The sequence below is a fragment of the Protomyctophum parallelum genome, assembly GCF_964188405.1.
Source record: "Protomyctophum parallelum genome assembly, chromosome: 1".
Lineage (NCBI taxonomy): Eukaryota > Metazoa > Chordata > Actinopteri > Myctophiformes > Myctophidae > Protomyctophum > Protomyctophum parallelum.
In genome coordinates this window covers 56,289,853-56,317,299 of record NC_139697.1, presented here as the reverse complement: position 1 = coordinate 56,317,299, position 27,447 = coordinate 56,289,853, and the positions used below count along the sequence as shown (strand labels likewise).

Here is a 27,447-nt window from a genome sequence, read left to right as displayed (position 1 = left end):
CCATATTGCATACCGTGTCCCGATTGGCCACACCAGTTCTCTGGTGTAGGAAATGGGCGTACAATTGAGCCTCTCCAGACTGTAATCCGCCGGCAGGCAATTATTTTTTGCCAACGGCTGATTCGGTCTGGCTTATTAGCCAGGCTACAGCTGAGGTACATCGCTGAAGCACCCATAATAGCAAAGACATTATCTCGTTATATTTGTTATATGGGCAGGCCAACATTCCATACAGTATAACATGCCAATACGTTTTTCCTTTCCCCCCCCCAATTTTGTCGTCAAGCCAATTGTAGGAGTATTGTCTTTGTCACTGCTACTCCTACAGCTGGTCCTACGAAGAGCACAGACAACCATCGTGTCTCCTCTGATACACGTGACGTGATGAAGGCCGCTTCTTTTCACCTGAAAGTGAGGAGTTTCATCGGGAGCACGTACCGCATGAGGAGGCACATTTTAGTCCACTCCACATGCCAGTGAACAGGCGAACTGACCAAACCTGTAGTGCAGCGACAGAGATTGCCCTCCCTCGATCCCACCATGGAGGGTCCAAACCCCTAGTCTCAGTCTGCAGTGGAGGGCAGGAACTCTGCCGCTGCACTACTTAAGTGCCCAACTAAGCTGTCTTCTATGTATCTCTGAAACACCACCAGTGAGCTTAAACGTCCAGTGATGTCACTGGAATGTGAAAACGACAAATTGTCTATCTGAAATGCACGTGATGGTTAGAAAATGCATGCAATGTTTTTTAAAACCAGCGTTCGACCAATCAGATGGCTTTGCTGACGTGTTGCATAAGAAGAAGAAAAAATGCAATATGAAAGGCAACAAGAAGCACGCACCTTCCGAGATGTGCAGCGACGTGAGCGAGGAAGATGCAGAGAGATGGTAGGGAAACAAGGATGAAGATGATGAAGAGGAGGACGATACAGTTCTATAGGCAGCCCTGCGCTCCTTTGACGGGGTGGAGGAGGTAGCGTTTGCGGCCCTGGCCTCCTCCACGACGACGGCAGATCTCGGCTCAGCAGACTGGCGGTTCTCCAGAGAACCGACGGAGGAGGTTCTCTGGACGGGTCTACTGAGGGAGGAGGTTCTGGCGGAGGCGGCCGCTCTGGGCTCCTTCGTGGAAGACAAAGAGGAGGCACTTCCTTTCACAGGTGGACTCCTCTCCAGTGTCGAATGTAAGGTGGAAGTGGAGGAGCGAACAGAGGAGTTCTGGTGTTGGTTCAGGGAGTGGTTGGAGGAGGTGCGCGGGAGGGAGGGGGTAGGCTGCGGGGAGAGGACGCCGTCCGTCTGTCCCTTATAATCTTTCCCATTGGAAGAGGGTTGGGACAAAGAGGTAGAGGATGACGGCGCAGGAGGAGTTGTAGTCTTGGGGACTGAGGGAGAGGAGTCTGGGACAGCAGCAGGTGAGAGAGGAGGAGAGGTCTGGGACAGTCCGTTCTTTTCTGAGGAGTGGGATGACAGAGATTCCTGGCTGCCCATAGGTGTCGTACTGGGGCTGCTGCTGAACGTGTCACCTGGAGGAGATAAGAGATGAAACATGAGTCACATTCTGCATCTGACTAAACCAGTGTCACATGTTGTTCTTCTATCAACTAGTTAGCTTGAAGGCTAGTTTATACATTATTCATATGATTGTCATATGATAAAAAAAGGGTTATTCTCAACTGAAAGAAGTGTTGACATGACTTGTGTCTGAATTCTTTCCAATTGCAGATATGTCATTGTTGACACAGACCTGTGAAGTTTGTATTAAGCCCCATTGTAATGTTCCCTGTAACTCTAGGAGGTCAACAATGTCACACAAATATGTCAACAAAACACCACCACACAGTGTATGAATAATGTCCAATTGAATAGTGCCTAATCCAGATCTAGTGGACAGAGTGAGTATACTGTAACTGTACCACACTATGGTGTGAATCCAAACCAGCACAGTAGGACTCACTGTCATTGTCTGCCAGGCAGAGAGCCGGAGGGTAGAGGCGGGCCTTCCTTTTCCCAGATGACAGGCAGATGGCCTTGTTCCTCCGTGGAGCAGATCGAGATGACGGCGCCTGAGTGAGGGGTACCGAGAGGTCCGGGGCTTCACCAAAGATCTGATAATCAGAGAGAGAGATGGAGACGAATAAGGTGTGTGTGTGTGTGTGTGTGTGTGTGTGTGTGTGTGTGCTCATACATCACTCTAGAAGACATACCTTATTGTGGTTTTCAATGAGAATCTCTACCACAATATTCTGGAACTTAATGTTCATCATGGCTGCCACTGTCTCTTCTTGTGATCTCATTAACGTGGGACCAAAGATAACACCCAGGTTAGAAACAGTCATCAGATTCTGATTGCTGTGAGTGGAGACACTGGAGAAAGAATAAATAGATGAATAAAAACAAGCTCACTTTGTATTTTAGCACAAGAAACATTCTAAATACATTTTCTTTAATAACATTTATTTTTCTTTAATAACATTTATTTTAGAAGCACACACGTGAGAAGGTGTTTGGTCAGCAGGTCCAACATTTCTTTGTTTTTGTCTGGAAGTTTGTAGACAAGAGCGTGAATTGCACTCACACGATACCTCTGATCATCAGACTCTGAAATCAGACAGGACATGCAGTCAGATTATACATGAGAAAATCCTACTATACTATACTATACTATACTATACTATACTATACTATACTATACTATACTAAAACAAAGGCAGTGGATGGGGGAAAGTATGTGGAATGGTCTTACTGGAATTACGAAGAAACTTTGATACCATTGACCATGCAATAATGCTGCTAAAGGTAAAGGCAACTGGCTTTGACAGCAATGCAATTATTACAGTAGTTAGATGGCGTGCTACCTCACGGGAAGAAAACAAATGCCTGACGTGGGTGGAATGCTTTCAACGCCAATAGGGACACTAAATGTGAGGTACCCCAAGGCAGTGTGCTTTATGTTAATGACCTTAAATCAGCTTGTTCCACACATCTATTTTTGTATGCTGATGACTCTGCTGTCCTTGTGTCCCAAAGGGGCAGGGTAGTTGTTGAAGAGACCTTGAGCAGTGAGTTAGAGTGAGAATTTGGCTGTCCAGCAACATGTTTTTTGGTCTAAAATGAAGAGAGATATACTTCCAACCCTGGAAATGAGGATAGGGGAATCTAGGACAGCATCTGAAATCACATATGATATGCTACATACAATTTTCAACATACTTTTGAGAGCATCCACAATATTATCTTTCATTTCAGATTTACTAATCACATGGTTTCAAACTACAATTATGGAATCTGGAGGTCAGCTTACTGTAAGTACTACCATACATATTTTATGTTGCCGTTTCATCATTGTGTATAGGCAGTGTTTATTGCACATGTCCTATTTCAACAAATAACACATCTATATTCTAGATGTGTTTCATCGAAGAGTAATTGATGTTACACCAGATGTTTGGACGCTGCCCGGCCCCCCATCTAAATTCTGGTATTGTGTCACATTTCACACACCACTGAGAAGCTTTCGGACATACTAAAAAAGGCGAATTTGACTAAAATATTCATATTGTCTAATTATTATTAGCAGAGGCAGTACACATTTCACATAAGGTCTCTACAATATATTTTATATCGTTTATTTTATGGGCCCTAGCACCAAAAAAGAAAATCCCCCAAAAAGAATCCAAAACGTTATTATTATTTTACTGTGAAATACCGCAGTATACAGTATTGTATACAGTAAAATCTCATACTGTTACCATGCCTATTTACCACTAAAGGCAGACAGACAGGTTTAACCCATTCTGACCTGAGATCAGATTCATACGAGGTTTCCGCCGGACACACACTGGTCTGATGAACCCATTCTGACCTGAGATCAGATTCTAAAAATGTCAGTCGCTCTTCGATTTTTCAAAAATAGCAGACCTACAAGCTCATATCGCGCCACTCGGTGGCGCGATATGAGCTTGTAGATCTGCTATTTTTAAATAGCTAAAGCATAACATGATGCCGACACCAAAATGGGTGCCCGGTCAGAATGGGTTAAGTGATCTATTGGGCAATTTTTTTTTTTAGGGATGCTCCGATCAGGTTTTCTGGGAACGATCCCGATCACAGATTGTTTTTCTCATGATCGGCTGATACCCATACCTACTGTATCTTAAGGGAAAGATTTGAATATTTCCAAAATGATTATATGTCAAAACCCACGTCAAAACTGTTCCTGTGTGTGTGTGTGGGGAGGAAGGGGGGAATGTTTAGAACTGTCACAAAGATGCAAAATGATATATCTGATTGATTTTTATATCACTTAAATGGTATAAGACGGTTTCTCCAGATAGGGTAAATTGCAGATCACCGATCAATCATTTCGGCCGATCACCGATCGGTGGCCGATTGATCGGAAAATCTCTACATTTCTGTATGCAGTTGGGATTTGATGGAATAAGATTGTGTATTGTAAAAGATAAGCCACAGAAAGAGTCTTCAAGTCGGTTTTAAAAAGATGATTAACTTCTATTTGTATGCGCTAGTACCCCATTATCTCATAATGGAAGTAAGCGTTTGAAGTTTGGCTTCATTGTGTTTTTACCCATGGTTTTTTAAGATTTTATATGCATGTACAGTATTGCTGCAAGGTGGCTTTTGTGTATTTTTAAAAGACCATATAAAGAAAATCAATCAGACATGTATTTACATGTAAAAACAAATCTTACTGGCTGCCTTGATGAAATCTTTGTGCAGTCTGTAGGTCATCAGTGGCTCTGCCAGGCACCTGAATGGACGAGGGAGAGAGTGAGTGAACCCTTTAACCCTTTAACCAGCTTGCAGCATGGCACAAAGTGACGCCATGTGAGCATGCAGATCTGCTATTTTTTAATAGCCAACGCTAAAATCTAAAATGGCACAGACGCTTTCCCATTTCCGGTTTTAATGGGCTAAGAGAGGGAGTGAATAAGTGAATTCATGTGTGACAGCATTTGTTACCTGATGTAATTCTTAAGTCCACTGGTGATAGTCTTGTTGTCCCAGATGTCTGGATCCAGCGCCATGTCAGGAGGAGAGCTGGTAGCTACAATGCATTGAAGTTACTGTATGTCACTTGTCAGTCACTATGCCTTTAAATATGGATATGCCTCTAGTAGAATATCCACTGGCTACTAGAATTTACATCTCATTCACACAAAGAGTGACAATTTTATGTGTGTGTGTGTGTGTGTGTGTGTGTGTGTTGGAAAAAGAAAGCAGCAGTAATTGGTCTGTTTCTTACCAAACACAGTGGACATCAACCGTTGAACTTTGGAGTTGACTCCTCCAATGCGGTAAAGCCCTAGAGTGTTAATACCTGTCACATCCAACAGAGAAAAACAATAGTTACATATTTATAAAGTATTTAAAGGTATATTCAGTGATTTCACTTAATTCAAATATCACTTATTTTTTTGTTTTGTTGTGATAATCCTCTCTACTATAGAGTGTGCTGACCATATAAGGAGTTCCTCCCTGTCCCCAGTTAACCCCTGGGGGTCAAAAAACCTTAGGTTTCGATTTTGACTCTCTATCCTGATTGGACGAAAGGCTGGGTCCCACAGCCAAAAACTAAACCTAAGGTTTTTTGAGTGAAATCACTGAATATACCTTTAAATGTTTTATTCAAAACTATATGTTGTACAGTAAGGGGAACAATATACATGTTTTAAAGGATTTTGTCGCATTTCTAATTGTTATTTGATCAACTTGGCAAAGAGTAAAAACTGGCATACTTCTTAAAACTAGGCATAAATGAAATGTGATTATTACCTCTTGTTTCCACCAATTCTATACACCTCTTCACAAAGTTGAACCCTGCCGCATTGAGAAACGCTGTAGAAACACACACACACACACACACACACACACACACACACACACACACACACACACACACACACACACACACACACACACACAGTATAATTGACAATGAATCTACAAAAATAAACACAAAAATTAAACACAAAATTAACACATTTTGCTGAATATACTGCACACATTGGCATACTTACTCTCCTCTTTCTTGCTGAGCAGAGAAGGTAGAGTGTAGATCTGAATAACATAATAAAATAATAATCAAGTATTCATAGACTGTAAAATGATTATTGTAGATCAGATAACACTAGATGCTGATAAAGTTCCTAATTCAGTGTTCTTAAATCAAAACAGAGTTGAAATGAACCCATAAGACCATTACTTATTCTCACCTCATGGGATCTTAGCCCAATTTATTTATTTAACCCATTCTGACCGGGCACCCATTTTGGTGTCAGCATCATGTTATGCTTTAGCTATTGAAAAATAGCAGATCTACAAGCTCATATCGCGCCACCGAGTGGCGCGATACGAGCTTGTAGGTCTGCTATTTTTGAAAAATCGAAGAGCGACTGACATTTCTAGAATCTGATCTCAGGTCAGAATGGGTTCATCAGACCAGTGTGTGTCCAGTGGAAACCTCGTATGAATCTGATCTCAGGTCAGAATGGGTTAAACCCATTTTGACCTGAGATCAGATTCTAGTCATTCTTCGATTTTTCAAAAATAGCAGACCTACAAGCTCGTAGCGTGCCACTCGGTGGCGCGCTATGAGCTTGTAGATCTGCTATTTTTCAATAGCTAAAGCATAACATAACACCAAAAGGGGTTCCCGCCCAAAATGGGTTAATATCCATTATATCAACAAGTCAGTGTCCACAGATTTATGAATTGTATTACGGGGGACGCAAAGCAACACAAAGCTACTTTTTCCAACTAAAGATGAATATGCAATAACTTAAAGCTGCACTACCATAATGCAACTTTCCTCTTCTACCCCAGATCTGAAGCCGCTTTCCTGTGCACGTGCTGACATTGAGCCAATAGTCAGCCTGCTTGCTCAGAGGATGAATTGAATCTTTACCCGCCAGGATTAATTAATAACTTCGATATAATTCACGCCAGCATTTCCCCCAATCCACCCCTTATTTTGAAGAGCCAAAAATCCGCGACCGGATGTTATGTTGTCTAACTAGTGTTTGTGTTGTCGGCTGTCGCATATCACTTCCGGTGTTGCGATCGTGGACTGACAGCATCATTGCGAGTATCACAGCTATGGGCTGTGCAATAAACCTTGTTTTGACCAGAAATGCCATCTGGGACAAGAAATTGGAGATACAGGTGATTGAAAGAAACAGATAGAATGAGTGTAGGTGCACGCAGCGATCAGTTTTGTTGACAACATCAGCTAGCAACCCAATGCTAACGTGAGTAGCATTAAGACTTGATCGATCAAAAGCACTATAAATAGTGGGGTTCTGTCTCCATGTTAAATTTAGATGTCATTTACAACTCATGTAAAAGTTTCACTTCCAGTACTAATTTGAAGGTGAGGGTCTATAGAACCATTTTGGTTCGAGTGGCAATCACCAAAATAAAATAATTGGCCTATAGGGGGCGTAGTCAGGTGCCAACCCCCATCAGCCCTAACAAAATATGTAAACTGTTGTAACTTTTGATTAACTTTTCCAATCTGAACATATGAGATGTATGGATTCACAATCAGGAGTAGCATTTGGTACTTAAACCTTATTACACATATAATATTTGTTTCCACCCAGTATTGGTGTATATCCACAAAAATAGCAGGAAAACGAGCTAAAAACTAGTTGTGGGGTCCCTAGACACACCGTCATTTACAACTCAACAAAAGTTTGACTTTCACTTCTAATTCGTAGATAATGACCTATAGAACAATTTTAGTGGCAAGTCTACAAATTAAAAATATATATATTTTTGCCAAATTTCCAAAATGGCCAAAATCGGAATTATGTTTATTTGAAAAATGTCTTAATTTTCTTATATTGCTGTTTTTTCTTTGTTTTTCTTGCTATATCAAGTCAATCCTGTGTGAGGAATCAACTGGATTTAAAATATTAATGTTTTGAATAATCTGATATAGAAACAAAATAAAGATGGCTGCCAATGTACATTGAATTACTACATTAGGCCTAACTTCTATCCTGTTGAACCTAGAATGGTGATGTTGGTGCCTATATGTTATCATGAATGAATTGTATAAAAACAAAATACATATAATAGGACAATATATAATATTTCACACAAATGAGACAATGCAGTACATATGTGGGGAACTAAAGTTAGATATTGGAATATAATACACCACTCCTGTGTTATATTTGTTTATTTTATTTTATTAGTTATACTATGTACTGCTACTATAGGGGGCAGAGTAGCAAGTGTGTCTTAATTGTTCAGACTTGGTAGCTTGTTAGTTATAAGACATGTCATGAAGGATCCTAAAGTGTTTTTTATGAATATGGATAGTCATGTGGGATAAGTGGCCAAAGTACTACATCCCAATAGTATGAGCTAGCATCAACCGAAGTAGCCTGTAGCTATAGCACAGGCTAAAACTATAGCTACAGTATAGCAATTATGCTGAGGAAGAAATTGTGTTTTCATTATTTTCATTATTATTACAATGGTAAATGTGAATGTAGCTATATGCACTGCTGACTGTTTTCTTGTATTAATATGTTGAGGCAAACTGTTAAATACAAAAGTTATATAATAATATAATATTTTCTATATTTGTTCATGATATGACCCTAACAGAAAACTAAACCTGGATAAAGTATTTGTCTGTTATGGCTGGGACAACGAAATGGCAGTTGTGCATTTTGTGCCAAAAGCAAACTGAGGAAAGACTTGTTTGCCCTCTTGCAAATCCAGTTGTCAGTCGTAGAGAAGGAGCCTACACAGACATCATAGGCCTTGCAAGTCAGTTTAGAGCAATTGACACTTCTCCCCACCCAGACGTAGAACTTCCAGATGCAGAATCCATGAAGCTAAATTGTGCATCCTGGCATACAACTTGTCCGCATCTTTACAGGGCAACAGCACTTGACAGTGCAAAAAAAAAGGCATTCTGGAGGTGCTGTGGCATTGGCAAGAAGATCATGCCGGACTGGTGCACCTGTTAATCGTAATAAATGTCTCTTTTGTGGTGAAGAAACATATGCAGCAGACCATTCATTCCAGAAGGTAGAACTCACTCAAGAGATAAACGACAAGGCAGTTGCGCTGGGAGAAGACCGTATCGTGGCACTCCATGACTATCCATATTCATAAAAAACACTTAAGAATCCTTCATGACATGTTTAACTTTTTTGCTTACCTTCAAAATATCAATACCACAAGAGAGCAATCAGTGCAGCTCATGCTCTTCTGCAGTATGCTTAGTCTTATAACTAACAAGCTACCAAGTCTGAACAATTAAGACACACCTGCTACTCTGCCCCCTATAGTGGCAGTACATAGTATAACTAATAAAATAAAATAAACAAATATAACACAGGAGTGGTGTATTATATTCCAATATCTAACTTTAGTTCCCCACATATGTACTGCATTGTCTCATTTGTGTGAAATATTATATATTGTCCTATTATATGTATTTTGTTTTTATACAATTAGTCATTCATGATAACATATAGGCACCAACATCACCATTCTAGGTTCAACAGGATAGAAGTTAGGCCTAATGTAGTAATTCAATGTACATTGGCAGCCATCTTTATTTTGTTTCTATATCAGATTATTCAAAACATTAATATTTGAAATCCAGTTGATTCCTCACACAGGATTGACTTGATATAGCAAGAAAAACAAAGAAAAAACAGCAATATAAGAAAATTAAGACATTTTTCAAATAAACATAATTCAGATATTGGCCACTTTGGAAATTTGTCAAAAATATATATTTTTTTAATTTGTAGACTTGCCACTCGAACTAAAATTGTACTATAGGTCATTATCTACAAATTAGAAGTGAAAGTTAAACTTTTGTTGAGTTGTAAATGACGGTGTGTCTAGGGACCCCACTACTAGTTTTTAGCTCGTTTTTCCTGCTATTTTTGTGGATATACACCAATACTGGGTGCAAACAAATATTATATGTGTAATAAGGTTTAAGTACCAACTGCTACTCCTGATTGTGAATCCATACATATCTCATATGTTCAGATTGGATAATTTAATCAAAAGTTACAACAGTTTACATACTTTGGTAGGGCTGATGGGGGTTGGCACCTGACTACGCCCCCTAGAGGCTAATTATTTTATTTTGGTGATTGCCACTCGAACCAAAATGGTTCTATAGACCCTCACCTTCAAATTAGTACTGAAAGTGAAACTTTTACATGAGTTGTAAATGACAACTAAATTTAACATGGAGACGGAACCCCACTAAAAAGACCAATTGCTGTTGATCTATTCTACGGCAATGGCACCAAGCATGGAATTTATTAATTAGTGCCACTTTAAAGTTCGAATAATAGAACTGAGAAAGAGACAATAGTCTAATACTGGCGTGGCTACCATGTCCATGTGGACCACGGACTTCAGGTAGCCAGTCTATGAAGTATCTAGGATGTATGACTCCAAATGTGGGCAATGTTTCAGCCTAATCTCACGTCGTTGTCTTACAATACATTATAATGTTAAAGTTATATAAAACACAACATGCACTGAGGTACTTCCTTGGCCTGCACAAAACATTTGGCGCAGTCAGACCCTTGTCTAGATGGCTCGCCTCCTACAGAGCTACGCCATAATCAGAAGGCAGACACTGACATGAAACTGAGAATGATATAGTAAGTAGAATATTGACATACGGGCTCTTTTCCATCCATGGCCTCCAACCACAAGCGTCTGTTGGCCTCGGAGAGAGCCTGAAGGGTGATGACCCCGTGTCTGCAACACACAGCAACATACATGATCCACACCACACATCTACAGCCCAGAAGAGTGCATAATCCGGCAACGGCACGGGGGAGGACCGGCAGCCGCCGGAGTAGGTGGATGGATTACGACGGCTCCGTTCCGCTGCTCTGTCGGTCCTTTCGGCAGCTGCTGAAACTACCGGTAAAGCCACGGCACTGCCGGGGGGGAGGGCCGACATGTGCCGGGGATTATGACACTCCACTGCCACTCCATTTCGTCGTGCTTGCGGGTATGGTTAGGGTAAGGGTTTGGGGTAGAGTGTCGGACTGATGCCGCCGAGAAACACTACCGACTGCCGCGGTGGGTGTTTCCGCGTTAGATGCCGCTGCCGGAAAATGCACTGGCTTTCTCTCCTACAGCTGTCAATATATCCATGAAAATTAAAAGAATCGAATCATGTGGATCTCAGGACCCAAATGGGAACGGCTTACATCATTTTTGTCGTACGACAAAGTACAAGTAAAATGCAGTCTTTGTATCACAAAGTAATACACAATATATTTGAGTCATACATTGTTTCCTCTTTAAAGCTCTATTTATACTACAACCCATGATGGTGTTGCTTGCCAAAAAGAACAGATTGCATCACGGTACGGTTTAGTTGGAGATCAGTTCTTTTCGGCAGGCGATACAGTGTGCGACGGAGTATGAATGAGGCATTATGCTGCATTCACACCATCAGCTGCAGAAACAAGAAACCGACCCGGCGTGATCACCTACATTGTCACAGAGTCACTGTTGGATTGTTGCTCAACATACATAGTCTTGGTTGTGTACGGGGTGCGTGGCCTGTCTTTTGTGTTCTTCGTTTGATCCCGTGTTTATTTAGAGTTTAAGATCTATTTTGTTTAAAGGTAAGCATAGGATTGTTTTTGATCACTGTATTTTGGATTTTAAACTGGTGCTGAGTGGTTGTGTTTTGGGGACTGGGAAAGAGGGAATGCATTTTTCAACGTATCAGACGCTAGCAACATCTTCTTCATGTCGCTGGTCTTCTAATGAAAGTGAAAGGCAGCCTGTCGCTTTGCAGCTACTAGTGTGAACGCAGCATTACTCTTTTTTATATATATAAATAATTTTTATCCCATGATTTTGCAACCCATTTCTTCACCCAGTGTCAATTATCTAATGCAATCCCGGGGCGCTACACTCCCTCTGCCAACCTGGGGAGAGCAACGGACTGACCTCATGCTTCCTTCTATGCATGAGGAGTCCAAGCCGCTTCTTTTCACCTGACAAGAGGGGAGTTTCCCCGGTTGGACGTAGCGCGTGGAAGAAACACGTTATTCCAATCAGTTCCTTTCCCCTCCATCAGGCTGGCCAGTGGGAGGCAATATAGAGATTACTGCATGTTTTATTGTGAGGGTACCTACCCTAGGGGACACGGAGAGAACATGCAAACCTCCAACAGAAAGGCCCTTTTGCATTACTCTTACTCTCTATACTTCAGGACACACTACACACACACCAGTACAGCACACGTGTCCTTCCACCTCTCACCTCTCAACCACCTCGATGTCAAAGCAGAAGCGCTTGTCGATGGAGTCAGTCTTCCTCCGGACACACGAGCGCAGCCTGAACATCTCTGGACCCCCAGTCACCACACCGTTCTGTTAACACACACGTCACACAGTCTCAACAACATGAACATCTCTGGACCCCCAGCCACCACACCGTTCTGTTAACACACACACACACACGCACTCAGGGCTGTATTTTGCGTGTCTTAAGTACCAGGTCTTATTACCTAACTTGAGTAAACTAAAGACCTGGAGGCGTGATCAATGCTCTTTGGCCACTCAGAATAGCCAAATGGCATTGATCATGCCCCAGTAGAGGAGATTTGTGTTAAAGATTTTTCAATTTACAAAATCTTTTGCATCTATCTATCTATCTATCTATCTATCTATCTATCTGCTACCATCTCACCTGTCTGCTGGACGGTCTGGTTTCTGTGTTGCTCATAGTAAACATCTTAGAGCTTTTCTCATAGGTGCAGTAGTATCTTGTCCAGGCACAGCCCAGCGGACCTGAATAACACACAACCAAAGAGTGTGTTTTGAATTATTGCTTTATTCATAGTGTGTGTGTGTGTGTGTGTGTGTGTGTGTGTGTGTGTGTGTGTGTGTGTGTGTGTGTACTGTGTGTGTGTGTGTGCGTGTGTGTGTGTGTGTGTGTGTGTGTGTTCGTTCAACTGGTGGAAATTAGTGGTAATTGTAACGCTGTGTGTGTCCCTGATAGCTTGGTACCAAAACTCCAAACATTCACATTTGCTGGGTGCAGTGTGGTTAACCACCCAGCCATCAAACTCTATAGAGTACTGAAGCCTGAAAAAACCACACATGCTGAGTCACAGAAGTGTTTTTAAAACCCAGACTTTTTAACATCATTTCATATAAGAAACACCCAGGCGATTTTACTTATGATTATGAAGCATCAACTGACAAAAGGTAAAAGATGACCCAAAGAATAAGACAATAAAGCTAGGCCTGTCTAGAAATCGACAATTCTCAGGCTTAAAAATGACTACATTTTTCATTACACATGCGCCTCCCTGATTTCATCAAACAAACTAAATAACACATTAACAAATGCCACAAAATCTAAGGAATCACACAAATATTTCTTTGACTTAACATGGCATGCTTCAGTGGGGACAGTTAATCACATGATTGTCTAATGTCATTTTTAACGCTACTACCATCCGTGTTTCTCCAAACACAGACTGTTACTCTTATGTGACACACCAGTACAAAAAAAACAGTAAAACGTCTATGGGATTTTGAATGGGAATAACACTTCCGTGACCCACCGGGGCATGGGACTTAGGACAGACACTATCTAACCTACGAAATGTTGAAAAATAGCAAAAAACAACAGATCTACAAGCGCATCTGCATTGTGTTGTGTTGTGCACTTGAACAAACAAACATATGTTATTTCTTCTGTACATGCCTATACACACAAATGATGGCCTAGTGCTCAAACATGTGGACGTATAGAGCACCGAAGTCTGACGTCACTTTCAGTAGAGGGCGTCAGTCCCCAGGTTCATGTATTTGTTTAGTTGCATTGAAATCACCATAGGAGGAGTTTTAGATTGATTCATATAAGAACTGTGTTTGAAAAATAAACATGTCACCCCGGCCGCTTCACTCACATGGATATGAAGAATCAACTGACTGAGAGAAAACGCTAATGTTACTGCTGCTGAATTAGTTAGATTTTCGCTAGAAGCAGACTGTATCATATATGAGTGACTGACTGTTGCAAACGATACAGAGACACCTCCCTGACAATAACGCCGAGACAGCTTGTTTATTTTTGGACCACAACGCTTATAGTAGACGATATTAAGATCACCCCATGTTATTCTCCATAGAGAAACTACTTCCGTGAACCAGGGGAATCGTCGGGATGAGCGAGTTACGTCAGGACTTCGGTGCTCTATAGTGGTTTTCTTACGTTTCTCCTGCATGTACAGATATCCCTCCATGGTGAAGGAGCCGGGGGCTTTGAAGTCTGCTTCTGCCGAACGGATCCTCTTCATTAGTCGCTCAACTTCTGCACGGGTGCTCTCAAAGTTATTACGCGTCTAAAACACAAAACACACACACTTCATATATTAAACATATTTTATATTGGTTAATTAATAGTGTCTGTCTGTCTGTCTGTCTGTCTGTCTGTCTGTCTGTCCATCCATCATATTTATTAACAGAGAGTTTGTACAGCTTGTACTGAAAGGCAGATTTACAAACTTACATTCTGTAGGTTGAACTGCAGCTGCTGCTTGTACGGTTCAAACTCGCTGGCCAGCTCGTAGCCCTCATGGTAGAAGGTGAACAGCCCCTGTAGGAACGCTAACAGCTGGAAGAACACAGTGGGAGATGTGATGAAGTGGGAGAGGGAGGGCAGCAGTCACAGGGAATTCACAAAGTCAACGGTTCCAATTCACGCAAAGCACATGCAATTAAAGAAAATATATATATGAAAATGCCACACACTATCTGTCTGTAAGCGCCCTTAAGCTTTGTCCTTTGGTTTGGTTTGCTGGTAAGCGGTGTCTGTCTGTCTGCTGCCGTTGTTGTTTACTTAACAACGATTCTGTCTCTCTCACTCCCTCTCAAAAGCCAGAGTCATACTCTGCCGCATGGCGGTGTCGCAAGTCGGATATAGCCGACCTGCAAGCTCACAGCGTGTCGCGGATGCGACACGCTGTGAGCTTGCAGGTCTGCTATTTTCGGCGAGTGACACCGTCGTGCGACGGCACATAAATTACGCTTTAGGCGGAGGAGATCCCCACACAGGAAGTGCCAGTGAGGGAGCAGGAAGTGGGCTCAACTGATATGTATCATGTAAATATCATTATCATTGGACGGTATGTGTTTGAGTTTGTGTGTGCGTGCGTGCGTGTATATGTGCGTGTGTGTGTATGTGCCTCTCTCTCAGTGATGTGTGCATGTGTGTGCATGTGCCTCTCTCTCAGTGATGTGTGTGTGTGTGTGTGTGTGTATATGCCTCTCTCTCAGTGGTGATATTTGCCAGTATGCGTTCATTAATGTCCTTACTATGCTAACTGTTTCATTAGGCTGTTTACATGCACAGCAGAGGGGAATTTTCCATTGCATATTTCTGTGATACAATCTTGCCGTCTCAAAACAGTCGCTCTCCTATAGGCCAAGGCTCGGTGACAGAAAGCAACCCACACAGAAACGTACATTTCTCTTCAATATGCGTTACTCTCTGAAACATAATATATATCTAACCAAACGTAATCTAAATACATCGCAAAAACAATACATTCTTGGGTCTAAAGATGTCAGCTACATTTGAATAAATATTCAAAGACATAAATATTCAAATGTATTGTAAATAAGTCTCAGTAACAATAGGGGTGATTGAGGAGAGAGGTTGCGGTACGACAGTTAAATACTTCATCTTCATGTACATAGACAGCAATTTCTGACCAAATGACACACATTATCCGAACAAATCATGTCTAGAATTTTCTTAGATCGGAGGTAAAAATCGTATCAAATGGGGTCCAAATTTGTACCAGATTGGGGGTTCATTATTAGAATTAGGGATGTCCCGATCACGTTTTTTTGCTCCCGATCCGATCATTTGATTTTGAGCATCTGCCGATACCAATTTTCCAGATATTTATATTTATAGAACACGTTTATGCCATATCACAATAGTACAATATCCCAAATCATAGACAATATCCAGTCTAATATCATAATAAAGATATAATATTGATACTAGGGATCTCCCGATCCGATCGGGACAACCCTAATTAGAATGGTTGAGAATCAGTGCCCTAGATATAGAAGATTGGTGTGACTCACCGGCTCCACAAACTCAAACTTCTTCCTCTCCTGCACTTCCTGGATCTTGAAGACGTACTGCAGCGACGCATCGTAGAACACCTGCCGGTCTTTACCCATTTGAGAATCTGCCTGTAAATGGACAGAAATGGCTCAATATGGTTCAATCCGAGGAGACATTATCATGGCAATCTAGATCATATTGGGTTTGTGGTGTACCTCCTGCAGCTGGGACTCTTTCTTTTTGGACGACAGGCTGAGGTGTTTCTCCAACACAGAGTAGTACTTCTCTGTCTCCTTGTCAAACTGCTTCTTTCCCTCCTACAGTAGAAATGTTGAGAAATGATCTTTTTTGTATTATCATTATTTAAAAAAAGGCCGGGAAGAAACCACTTAACTCCAAAATGTTCATCTTTCAAGAAAGATTTAATATATTTTTTGGGGGGAAATTAAGAAAACCTTATATTTTGAAAACCAAGCAATACTGTGTCAAAGTTGGTGTTGTGACTTTATATATTGTCAATTACTTGCATGGGAGAGGTGGTGGAGTTAGTTGCTTTAATTAGCAGACAGTTTGAGGTTCCAATGGCCAACGTTTTTATACTACTTTCCTTTGGTTCAATATTTTCTAAATATCTAATGGAGTTAGACAGCAACAAATTATATTACATTTATTTCTTTTTTTTTTAATATATATTTTTTATCCCACGATTTTGTAACCCATTTTTCACCCCTGTGTCAATCATCTAATGTGATCCTGGGCTCTACACACCCTCCACCAACCTAGTCCCCATATATGGGAGACAAGGGGAGAGCAACGGACTTGAACTCATGCTTCCTTCATGCCTGAGTGTCCAAGTTGCTCTTTTACACCCGACAGGGGGGAGTTTCCCTGGTTGGACGTAGCGTGTGGAAGGAACACGTTATTCCAACCAGTTCCTTTCCCCTCCATCAGGCGCCCCGGGTGGCCAGGGGGAGGCAGTTTAGTGACCTGACCAGGATTACTGCATGTTTTTTGTGAGGGTATCTACCCTAGGGGACACGGGGAGAACATGCAAACTCCACACAGAAAGGCCCTTTCGCCAACCCCGCCTTCGGGTATGGGCACTGATGACGCGGAGGAGGAAACACGCCGCCAGCACCCACAGCGTCCCGAGCGGGAATCGAACCCAGGACCTTCTAGCTGTAAGGCGACAGCACTACCAACTGTGCCACCGTGCCCCCATTACATTTATTTCTCACAATAAAAGCAAATTGTCCTATGGATATATTCTATAGGACAGATGTACTAGGACAGAAAAATGGAAACATAAGGAACTTTAAGACAATTACCAAAGTAAACAGGAAAGTATGTTAACCTGCACAAGTCTTTTCAAGAGCTAAATCTCAGAAAACATAATGACCCAATTCTTAGCCATTTTATGGAAAAATAATATTTTTGTGTGTGCCTGCGTGTGCATGTGTGTGTGTCAAGAGCATATTTCTCACACACCCGTGTTACATTCTATGGACTAAGGAGGCATTCCACCGGTATCATGCATCATCAGAAAGTAATAAAGAACTCCTCCATCAGCCGGACATAATCGAGCCCAATTCTGTTCATCGAATACTTGCTTCTATTTTTATATCTCTTAACGAGAAGGATGGATTGAACCATAACATGTGGGACAGCTGCTGAAACCGGACACTACATTGTATGTTTACAGTATCTCTCTCTCGCTCTTCGCTCAGATCATGTCCGTTCCCATGACCTTGTTACTGACACGCGAGTGTGACCCATCGCGTGTCTGACAGTTTGACCCATCGTGAGCCAAACTGGACCCTCTGACCACTTTGTGGGAGATTGACTAGCAGGCTAAACCCTGCACAGCACACAAGAGCTGATGACGGATTCACGGAGTATTCTCTACAGATGAGATGATGACACACATATCTTCAGGGATTTACTGCATGAGCAGGCGTTTGACAGTTCAGAGTCCGGCTCAACCACACGTTGACTGGCCACACGGCTTCAGTGGAGACTGTAGCCAACCACAACTAGGGCACCATGCCCCACCAAGATTGTCCTGTTAAAGGAGAATTCCATGCTAGAATGCTTTCTTATCTTTCTTTGTAGTTGTTACGTCCCCACCAAAGAGGTCCAGGTGTTTTCTTGTGCAAAAACTCCTTATTGGCTATTTTCCCTACCATAAGCCCTCAATGAATTGCATTGCATTGAATGGGAATTGAATGGGGCTATGGGGTGTTATGCTAGTTCGCTTATTTCCATCGAAAGAAGTAGTAAAGTGTGCCGCTTGGGATATTATTTACATTATGAAGAGAGGATATATACAAAGAAATTCTAATTTTGAGCGATGGAAATAACCGAATTAGCACAACACCCCATAGCCCCATTCAATTCCCATTCAATTCAATGCAATTCATGTAGGGCTTATGGTAGGGGAAATAGCCAATAAGGAGCTTTTGCACAAAATAACACCTGGACCTCTTTGGTCGTAACAACTACAAAGAAAGGTAAGAAAGCCTTTTAGTATGGAATTCTCCTTTAATGGCAGAATATCTGTTGCTTCTTTGCATTGGGTTGATGCCACCGGAATATTTTCCTTGCATTATTATTGTCCAATGACAAAAGAAATAAACATACATCCAATATATTTTAACATTTATTTCACTCAAATGTATGTCCAAGGCTCAAATTTGTATGGAGTTGCTCTTGTGTGCATGATACAGAAATTAATTTTGTGTGTGTGTGTGTGTGTGTGTGTGTGTGTGTGTGTGTGTGTGTGTGTGTGCGCCCACATCCTGGGCATGACGTTAAACTGCTCCGTTGTAACTACCACCGTTAATGTAGTGGGTGCCGATTTAAGATGCATTTGCAACCTCTGTGGACTGTGTACTTCAACACTATCGCAAGCCTGCATACAACAAGGCGCTGCTCACTGATGGAGTATACCAAAGGACAGCCGACGCTGCCTGGCATCCCTTCTGTGAGTAGCTACCGGGAAGAGAGGCGTCGGACCTGGCCTTCTAGCGGTGTCCGTCCGCTGTCGGACAGTGCATTTCGGGCCCATGGGATACACTATGGAGACCGATAAAACCAGGCGGCAGTGCAGGAGTGGACTGCAGGAACTTTCTTCTGGGTGGTCCAGCCTGGGACACACGTGTGTGTGTGTATGTGTATGTGTGTGTGTGTGTGTGTGTGTGTGTGTGTGTGTGTGTGTGTGTGTGTGTGTGTGTGTGTGTCTGTGTCCGAAGCTAATCTCTCAACCTCCACTCATTCTTTAGTTTTTAATACTTTTTGAAATATTTCACTCAATTCTTGGAGACAAAGCGATTATGATTCTGACTGAAGTACACGTGAGCATCTTGTCCGCTAAATGGCACACATAAAGCAACACAACACATACCTTGACGGCTCCTATTTGCTCCTTACGGAACCTCTCCAGGGGTGAGATCAGTACATCATCCGCATTTTGGATCTGGGGGGACAGTCCGAGTCAGGATCAGGTTTATTCACCATGTACACTCTCTAGGTACACACAGGATTGATATGACATTACACTTCAACTGTCTAACTGTCTGACTTAAGATCAATGCTTAATGTATACTTAGTTTGCGCACTGTGCAGGTGTCACATGCTGAAAATCGCAGTTTTACAACTCGTTGCATCATGACGCAGTGTGAACTTGTAGTTCAGCTATTTTCATCACACAACACAGTGGGCAACTAAGGATAAATCAGGCTTAATTTATCAATTTATCTGATTAATTACATATGAAGGACCCCAATGGAAACAAGCCATAGGCTTTCTTGGGTTTTAAATACTTTTCGCTTGAATTGAACTGTACTTTCCTGTGCGTGTTCGTATAGTATTCAATCAATCAATCAATCTATAATTCACCACATGCAATCTTCGTTAAGTGTTGCTCGACGAAAAAGAACAAGTGAGAGAGAATGAGGAGAGAGGGGGAGAGAGAAAGAGAGAGGGGGAGAGAGAATGAGGAGAGAGGGGGAGAGAGAAAGAGAGAGGGGGAGAGAGAATGAGGAGAGAGGGGGAGAGAGAAAGAGAGGAACAGAGAGGGGGAGTTAGAATGAGGAGAGAGGGGGAGAGAGAAAGAGAGGAACAGAGAGGGGGAGTTAGAATGAGGAGAGAGGGGGAGAGAGAAAGAGAGGAACAGAGAGGGGGAGTTAGAATGAGGAGAGAGGGGGAGAGAGAAAGAGAGGAACAGAGAGGGGGAGAGAGAATGAGGAGAGAGGGGGAGAGAGAAAGAGAGGAACAGAGAGGGGGAGTTAGAATGAGGAGAGAGGGGGAGAGATAAAGAGAGGAACAGAGAGGGGGAGTTAGAATGAGGAGAGAGGGGGAGAGAGAAAGAGAGGAACAGAGAGGGGGAGAGAGAATGAGGAGAGAGGGGGAGAGAGAATGAGGAGAGAGAAAGAGAGGAACAGAGAGGGGGAGAGAGAAAGAGAGGAACAGAGAGGGGGAGAGAGAAAGAGAGGAACAGAGAGGGGGAGTTAGAATGAGGAGAGAGGGGGAGAGAGAAAGAGAGGAACAGAGAGGGGGAGAGAGAATGAGGAGAGAGGGGCAGAGAGAAAGAGAGGAACAGAGAGGGGGAGAGAGAGACTGAAGGCAAACACACACACACACACAGGCTCCTTTTATAGTCTTTCCCATGCCAGACTGGGCCCTGAGTCTCACAGGGGAATTGGCAGAATAGGTTCCACATGCTTTCACTGCAACCAGTCCGTGCACACGCACATCTCTTATACCACCCTACCCTAGTGCACAGCTCTAGGGTACGCGCACACACACACTTGCAATAACACACACAAGCATGCAACACACACGCGCACACACACACACACACACACACACACACACACACACACACACACACACACACACACACACACACACACACACACACACACACACACACACACACACACACACACACACACACACACACACACACACACACACACACACACACACACTCAGGGCCAGATTCCAGTCACTGTACAGTACACAAAGTCCTCTGGTTGAGTTGGGGTCTTTAAATCTAATTCATTATGGAGCCCACAGTTTCTTCATTGAAACAGTCACAGTTTCTTCATTTGCATAGGTGAGGTCAGCTGATTAACAGGGGGGCCACTTAGGATACAGAGTCTATTGGGCACACATTGGGTATCTATCAACCAAGGAATCCTTTAGAGAATGAAGGAAGCAAGAGTCCTGTCTGTAAACCCAGGGATTCTGACCCCTTAACTGTTTGAATGGTTTAAAGGACAACTTTAGTTTTTTTTCAACCAAGGTTCATGTTTTAGGTTGTTATTACAGAAACTAAAAGGTGAGTGTTAATTTTCTTTCATTTGCTGCTTTCTTTCGTTTTGGGGATTTTAGCAGTTTTTGACAGGGGGGCGGGGGCATTCGAGCATGGGGCTAAATATGTGTTTTTTTACAAAATATTATGGCGATTTATTTTTTTATTATTTACTATAGTCCTAATAAACCCCAAGAAATTACATCTGGCCACAAAAGATCACAGGATCTATTGAATGTGACAAACTGACATATTGAGCCTATACACACAGTATAAGCCTTCCCCCAGTAGGCTACCTTCACATTCAGTAGATCATGTGATCTTCTGTGGCCAGATGTAATTTCCTGGGGTTTATTAGGACTATAGTAAATAATACATAAATAAATCACCATCACATTTGGTAAAAAAATACATATTTAGCCCCATGCTCGAATGCCCCCGCCCCCCTGGCTAAAATCCCCAAAACGAAAGAAAGCAGCAAATGAAAGAAAATTAACACTCACCTTTTAGTTTCTCTAATAAGAACCTAAAACATGAACCTTGGTTGAAAAAAACTAAAGTTGTCCTTTAAGGTTAACACAATTATTTCTCCAAGATAATTACATATACCACCCCACCCCAATTGATTGATTGATTTCAGTCCAAGTAGGACTCATAAAATGTCCCTGGGACCCATCTAAAAGACCACCCCTGGGTCCCGGGACCCATTACATTGAAACCCTATTTACATCACTGAATACTGATATGGAATATCCATGATTGGTGGTCCATTAACTATTGTCGATGTCGAGTAATTAATTCTGGATGGCTCAGACTGTTGAGGCAAATGGAGTCGGAGAGACCTGAGTACTAAGTACTTCTAAGATAGACGTTTTTTTCTTCCTGAGCTCACGTGAGAAGTACATGATACACACATATCAGAGGTCAAATAGTTCTGTCCAACAGCAGGGATAGGACCATATTTATACACTTAGATAAGAGGCCAACGCCACAGAGACAAGCTGTACTCATAACAAGAAATGCAAGAATACCAGGCTAGCATACAGTAGCATCCTGGAATATTGACACATAACACTGCTAGGACATATTACGGAGGAAGACAAATAGCATCTGCGATGACGACACACATATTGACACACTGCTAGAACATATTACGGAGAAAGACAAATAGCATCTTCGAAGACGGCACACAGCTTAATATGCAAGGACATATCTAGCAGGGAGTATAAAACCGTATTCCACAACACTATCATGACATCACTTCACTTTTTTTATCTAATAGCCCAATTGACACTAGTGGGCAACAGCTGTTCTATTCTGTTGTTTTAAACTACTTTGTCATATGACCATGTCATAGTGCACATCACAGGATGAATTTTCAAGAACTGAACTTTAGAGGAAAGGGCAAAGGAAGTCAGTGACTTTGACCTTGATGAACATCCTTGATGAACATTCCCTTCATTCAAGATGGTATTGAATGGACTACTACTCCATCCAAATTCAACATTGTTCATTCAAGACTAGCTGCCTACAAGAAGGACAATCTGTGCATCTAGTCATCTTAATTGACAAGACAATTTGGCTATGTTCAATTTGTTATTGTTGCAACTATAATCACAGTAAATTTCAAGTGCTTAGTTGAGACATTTCAACCCTGGTGTTGGGTACGACACTGACTAGTAGACCATGTCAATAAAGTTATTAATTGAAGTAGACAGTGCACCAGACTAGAATGTTCAAAGTTCAGGTTTTTTTGGTGTATAATTGAGGTCATAAAACCTAAAACAAAAACAAAACAAAAAAATTTAATGGAAATTAATGTCATGAAACCTTTAACACAGGCACCCATTTTAGTCCTCTGGGGAGTGTTTTCTTTCTTTCTTTATTTTTCTGTGAGTGTATAAAGTTACCCTTATAGTTCAATTACTACACTGATCTCTCATCTTTAACTCAACTAAACCTTAAATGTTTTTGGATTTGTTGCTTTTGTTTTCATTTTAATTTACACAGGAAAGTGTAGACAGGAAGTTGAGGGCACAGAGGGGTAATGATAATATGCAACTTTGGTCTGTAGCCAGAATTGAACCAGGGACACTGTGATTATGTGTTTGACGCACAATCCAGCTAGCTGCCGGTTACACCTCTTTATAAATATCTTCACAAACATACAAACATATAAGCATGTATGAATTACACACATCCTCTCCCTCTTTCTTTCTATCGCACGCAAGCATGCACATGCACACACACACACACACACACACACACACACACACACACACACACACACAAACATTACCAATCGTCTTCTTTCCTCTTCCATAGTGCTCAGAAGCTGAGAAAATTCCTTTAAGGATTGGGCTGCAACACACAATGTACAAGACCATTAGAGTAGTACAGGGAACAGAATATAGAATGCTGTGGAAATATTTGGGGTTTTACTGCATAGTTCTGGACAGAAACAGGTTGACACAAAAAGGTAAATGCAAAATAACAACTGCTGGTTCAAAATAAACCAATAGAGTTCAATAGATTTCCAAGCGAGTTAAATTTGTTATTTTGCCACATTACCTATATTCATCTCATCATCAGTCTCAGCATCCCCAATGCACTCAAACTGGAACTCTTTCAGAGATTGAGAGAACCTCTGCACAGCCAGAGACAGACCTGGTGAAAGAAGGACGTAGTCAAACTTGATTTAAACTGTAAGTATGTATCACTATCACTTGCTTACAAGAACTGATCTGCAAGCTAACAATGTGCCACATGTGTGACAGAGTAGAAAATTAAGCATGTAAAGTAGTGATGCACCGAATATTCGGCCGCAGAAAATATTCGGCAGAAAATGGCTAAATATGCATTTTCGGCCTATTCGGTTTCGGCCCAAATAGGCCGAAAATATATCACCGAATAGTGTATGCAATTAATGCATTCAAAGAGCTGAATAAATGTTTTATGGATCCATAATAGTGATTATTATTTAAATTAAGTTTTGCCATAACCATAACATAATATTTGTAGAATCAAACTCAGGTTAATGGGTTAAGTGAGGATACTAAAACAGCGATATTCAGTTACACTTCATACCAATGATACTGTGCGGGTGTAGGTATGTTAAGTGATAACCACTTTCAACATGGCATTATAGGCAAAAGCTTTCTAAATCTTTCAAATTACCCAAACATCTACAAGCTTGTAGGTCAACAATCTTTGCTATTTGTTGTACAACAAAGTATATAGTGCTTAAAGTGGCATTCTGGACTAGACCTGTCTGGCTGGAAACAATTAATGCATTCAAAAGGGCTGAATAAATGTTTTATGGACCCATAATAGTGATTATTATTTAAGTTAAGTGTTTGCCATAAACATTTATTTTGCCATAAATCAGGTAGCTTAATCATATTCGGATATTCGGTTTTCGGCCAACTGTTTCCTATATTCGGTATTCGGTTTCGGCCAAGAATTTCAATTTCGGTGCATCCCTAATGTAAAGTCTTATCACATTCACAGGAAAAAAGTGAAAGTACAGCTCACCATTGCATTGTTTCTATTTTAGCATCAATCTGGTACTTAGGCAACAAAATGTTTTGTCATAACTGTGTAGTTGATACTCTTCTAAACACAGGTGCAGATTCAATGCCTTGCTCATTGACACATACTAGGGAGGGATTGCACCACAAAAGTTCACAAGTCACTCTTACACCTCCCTCCACACCCAAAAATAATAAAATAAAATAATATTATAATCAAATAACATTTCAATAATACCAGATAACTATTATTGGAACATGTTTTGAAGAAATGTCATTATGTGACCATATGAATCCATACTGAATATTGTGTGTTGGACCATATTTGTGTTCATACAGCCCAGCACATCATGATATATAACCCTATGAAGTAGTTCTTCATTCCCTTTCAGGACATCTCACAAGTCACAACACATTTTTCTGACCCAATGGTTTACAAAGTCAGAGGTTGCAGATGTAGAAGAAGCCACCATCTTGACTGTATAGGTAGGCTACACTATAGCTTGATCATCAGCTGCATCATCTGGGTCCATGTGTATGGTCTACTGGCCTCAAACTGAGAGCTTGTGTTGTTGTTCGCAAACTAAACGTTATTATAATGCATATTTTGTGGAGTGGATATAGCCTACAACCTACATCATGTTTTTGTCTGATTTGTATGTGAAAGCAACACATTACCTTCTTTGTGGACAACTTGCGATTCAAGACATTCCAGGGAGATTATGTTAATTGCACTAAAAGACATACTTCACTAAGTGACACAATAATAACTATGTGCAACACCGTTTGTGGACCACAATATTAGCACCACCGTTATTTGCAAATACCACATTATTACGTTATGTCTCAGTCAACAGTCGAAAAACGTTGTGTTTTGTGGTCCCACCACTAACTTGCCAGGTTTAATGTAATGTATACTGCATGCTATATACAGCTATACAACAAATAAACAAACAAACAAACAAACAAATAAATCATAATAAAGTCCAAGTAACGGTACAAAAGCAAAGTCTCAAGCTAGGCTGTTTGTGTGCCTTTTTCGGCATAATGGCCTTGATTTGCCTACACTGTGATAGTTATTATCAGGGACTATAAATGAGACCAAAGGTTGTCCAAGTAGGCTAAGTATGCGAGCTTGTTTTTGACGCCCAATAAAACACAATATGACATACTTACTTCTCAGGGCAGATATGAGCATGTTTCCATCTTTAATGAGGTCCTTTATGAATCTGTTGGTGCGTTCTAGCTCTATCTCATGGCACTGCAGTCTGTCTCTAAACTCTGGACTGTCCAAGAACGAGTCACTAAACTCCAGCGTCGGCAGACCCATCGGTAAACAGATATGATGCACTTTAACTTAATTCAGATGTGTTCTGAAAAAAATCCTCGGCAATGAGGAACAAAAAGGAAAACTTTTATTTCAGTGCTCGGAGGTTAAGAGTAAACTTTCTTCCAACTCCTTCTTTTCCTTTTTTTCCCTTTCCTTTTTTCTTCTTTCATGCTCTTCTCAGTTTTCCCACAGAACTTCCGGACAGTCCAGACTGTGGATCACAGCAGAGGCGTGGATACAAAGAGTTGGATTCTTATTATCATGACGCGCACTTTGTTCAGGGAGCGACTTTTAGGACTAACTTGACATCGCCATTGAGAGATTCCAAATGGTACTTTATGGATGTTAAGTTAACATTATATTGGCATTAAAAACTACTTTTTATCGAGGATGGGCGGCTGCCTGCCACCGAAAACTAACTGATTCAACGAACTCAACTCTGTCCATCTACGGCTCTCAATCACGGGGTGCGGGTCGTGTTACTATGGGGACGGGAGACTCCTGCTGGCGTTGGGAGAGTATTTTGCCAAGTAATTTGACCTTGTGCATTTACCAAACCTTTAATGTTGTTGTCCCCCCCCATCAGATTTTATCTAACATGTGAATGTGAATACATGTTAATTAGTTGTTGAACTTTATTTATCTTTTTTATTGCATGCAATTTTTTATATTATAATATATATAATTAATAATATATATATATGAAAATAATAAATATTCATTAAATACCACACATTTTATTTTTATTTTACACCTAGAAGACATTTCTAAAAATACACAACCGGAAATGTCTTATCTCTTCGCATGTTTTACATAACATTATCGTAGTGATACGTATCAGTGATACGTGATACGTATCACTACAATAATCTTATGGTTAGGGAATTCACCTGTACAGGTCAAAACAGGTCTTCTAGTCTGGCTGCTACAAAGGTAGGCTACAAGAATGATGCAATACTGGTGCTAGTCAAACACTGGAGGTGGCAGGGGCAGAACAACTTGGAAACATGACTGCAGTAAAGAAAAGATTTATTTTTTGAATCACCACTTGTGTATTCATTTATTCAATGTTGGGAAGTGGGAACACTTTGCCTTTGTTCTTGAATTCACAAGAAAAACCATGACAACTG

General features: G+C 41.2%; 1 protein-coding gene across 1 annotated transcript in view; it reads right to left on the bottom strand.

Annotated features, from left to right (window-relative positions):
- Window positions 1-26,486, bottom strand: part of arhgap42a (Rho GTPase activating protein 42a) — a 29,408-nt gene extending 2,922 nt beyond the window's left edge. Inside the window, exons 1-20 of the mRNA XM_083780902.1 lie at window positions 26,164-26,486; window positions 24,029-24,124; window positions 23,757-23,818; window positions 19,544-19,615; window positions 16,356-16,457; window positions 16,158-16,268; window positions 14,569-14,673; window positions 14,272-14,401; window positions 12,736-12,836; window positions 12,307-12,416; window positions 10,698-10,776; window positions 6,036-6,075; window positions 5,791-5,853; window positions 5,261-5,335; window positions 4,978-5,062; window positions 4,707-4,765; window positions 2,490-2,595; window positions 2,202-2,361; window positions 1,952-2,102; window positions 843-1,520 (exon numbers count right to left, since the gene is read on the bottom strand). Coding sequence (XP_083637028.1) covers window positions 843-1,520; window positions 1,952-2,102; window positions 2,202-2,361; window positions 2,490-2,595; window positions 4,707-4,765; window positions 4,978-5,062; window positions 5,261-5,335; window positions 5,791-5,853; window positions 6,036-6,075; window positions 10,698-10,776; window positions 12,307-12,416; window positions 12,736-12,836; window positions 14,272-14,401; window positions 14,569-14,673; window positions 16,158-16,268; window positions 16,356-16,457; window positions 19,544-19,615; window positions 23,757-23,818; window positions 24,029-24,124; window positions 26,164-26,317 — 2,539 coding nt within the window. The 5' untranslated portion in view covers window positions 26,318-26,486. The remainder of the gene's footprint in view (window positions 1-842; window positions 1,521-1,951; window positions 2,103-2,201; window positions 2,362-2,489; window positions 2,596-4,706; window positions 4,766-4,977; window positions 5,063-5,260; window positions 5,336-5,790; window positions 5,854-6,035; window positions 6,076-10,697; window positions 10,777-12,306; window positions 12,417-12,735; window positions 12,837-14,271; window positions 14,402-14,568; window positions 14,674-16,157; window positions 16,269-16,355; window positions 16,458-19,543; window positions 19,616-23,756; window positions 23,819-24,028; window positions 24,125-26,163) is intronic.
- Between the last annotated feature and the right edge of the window lie 961 nt (window positions 26,487-27,447).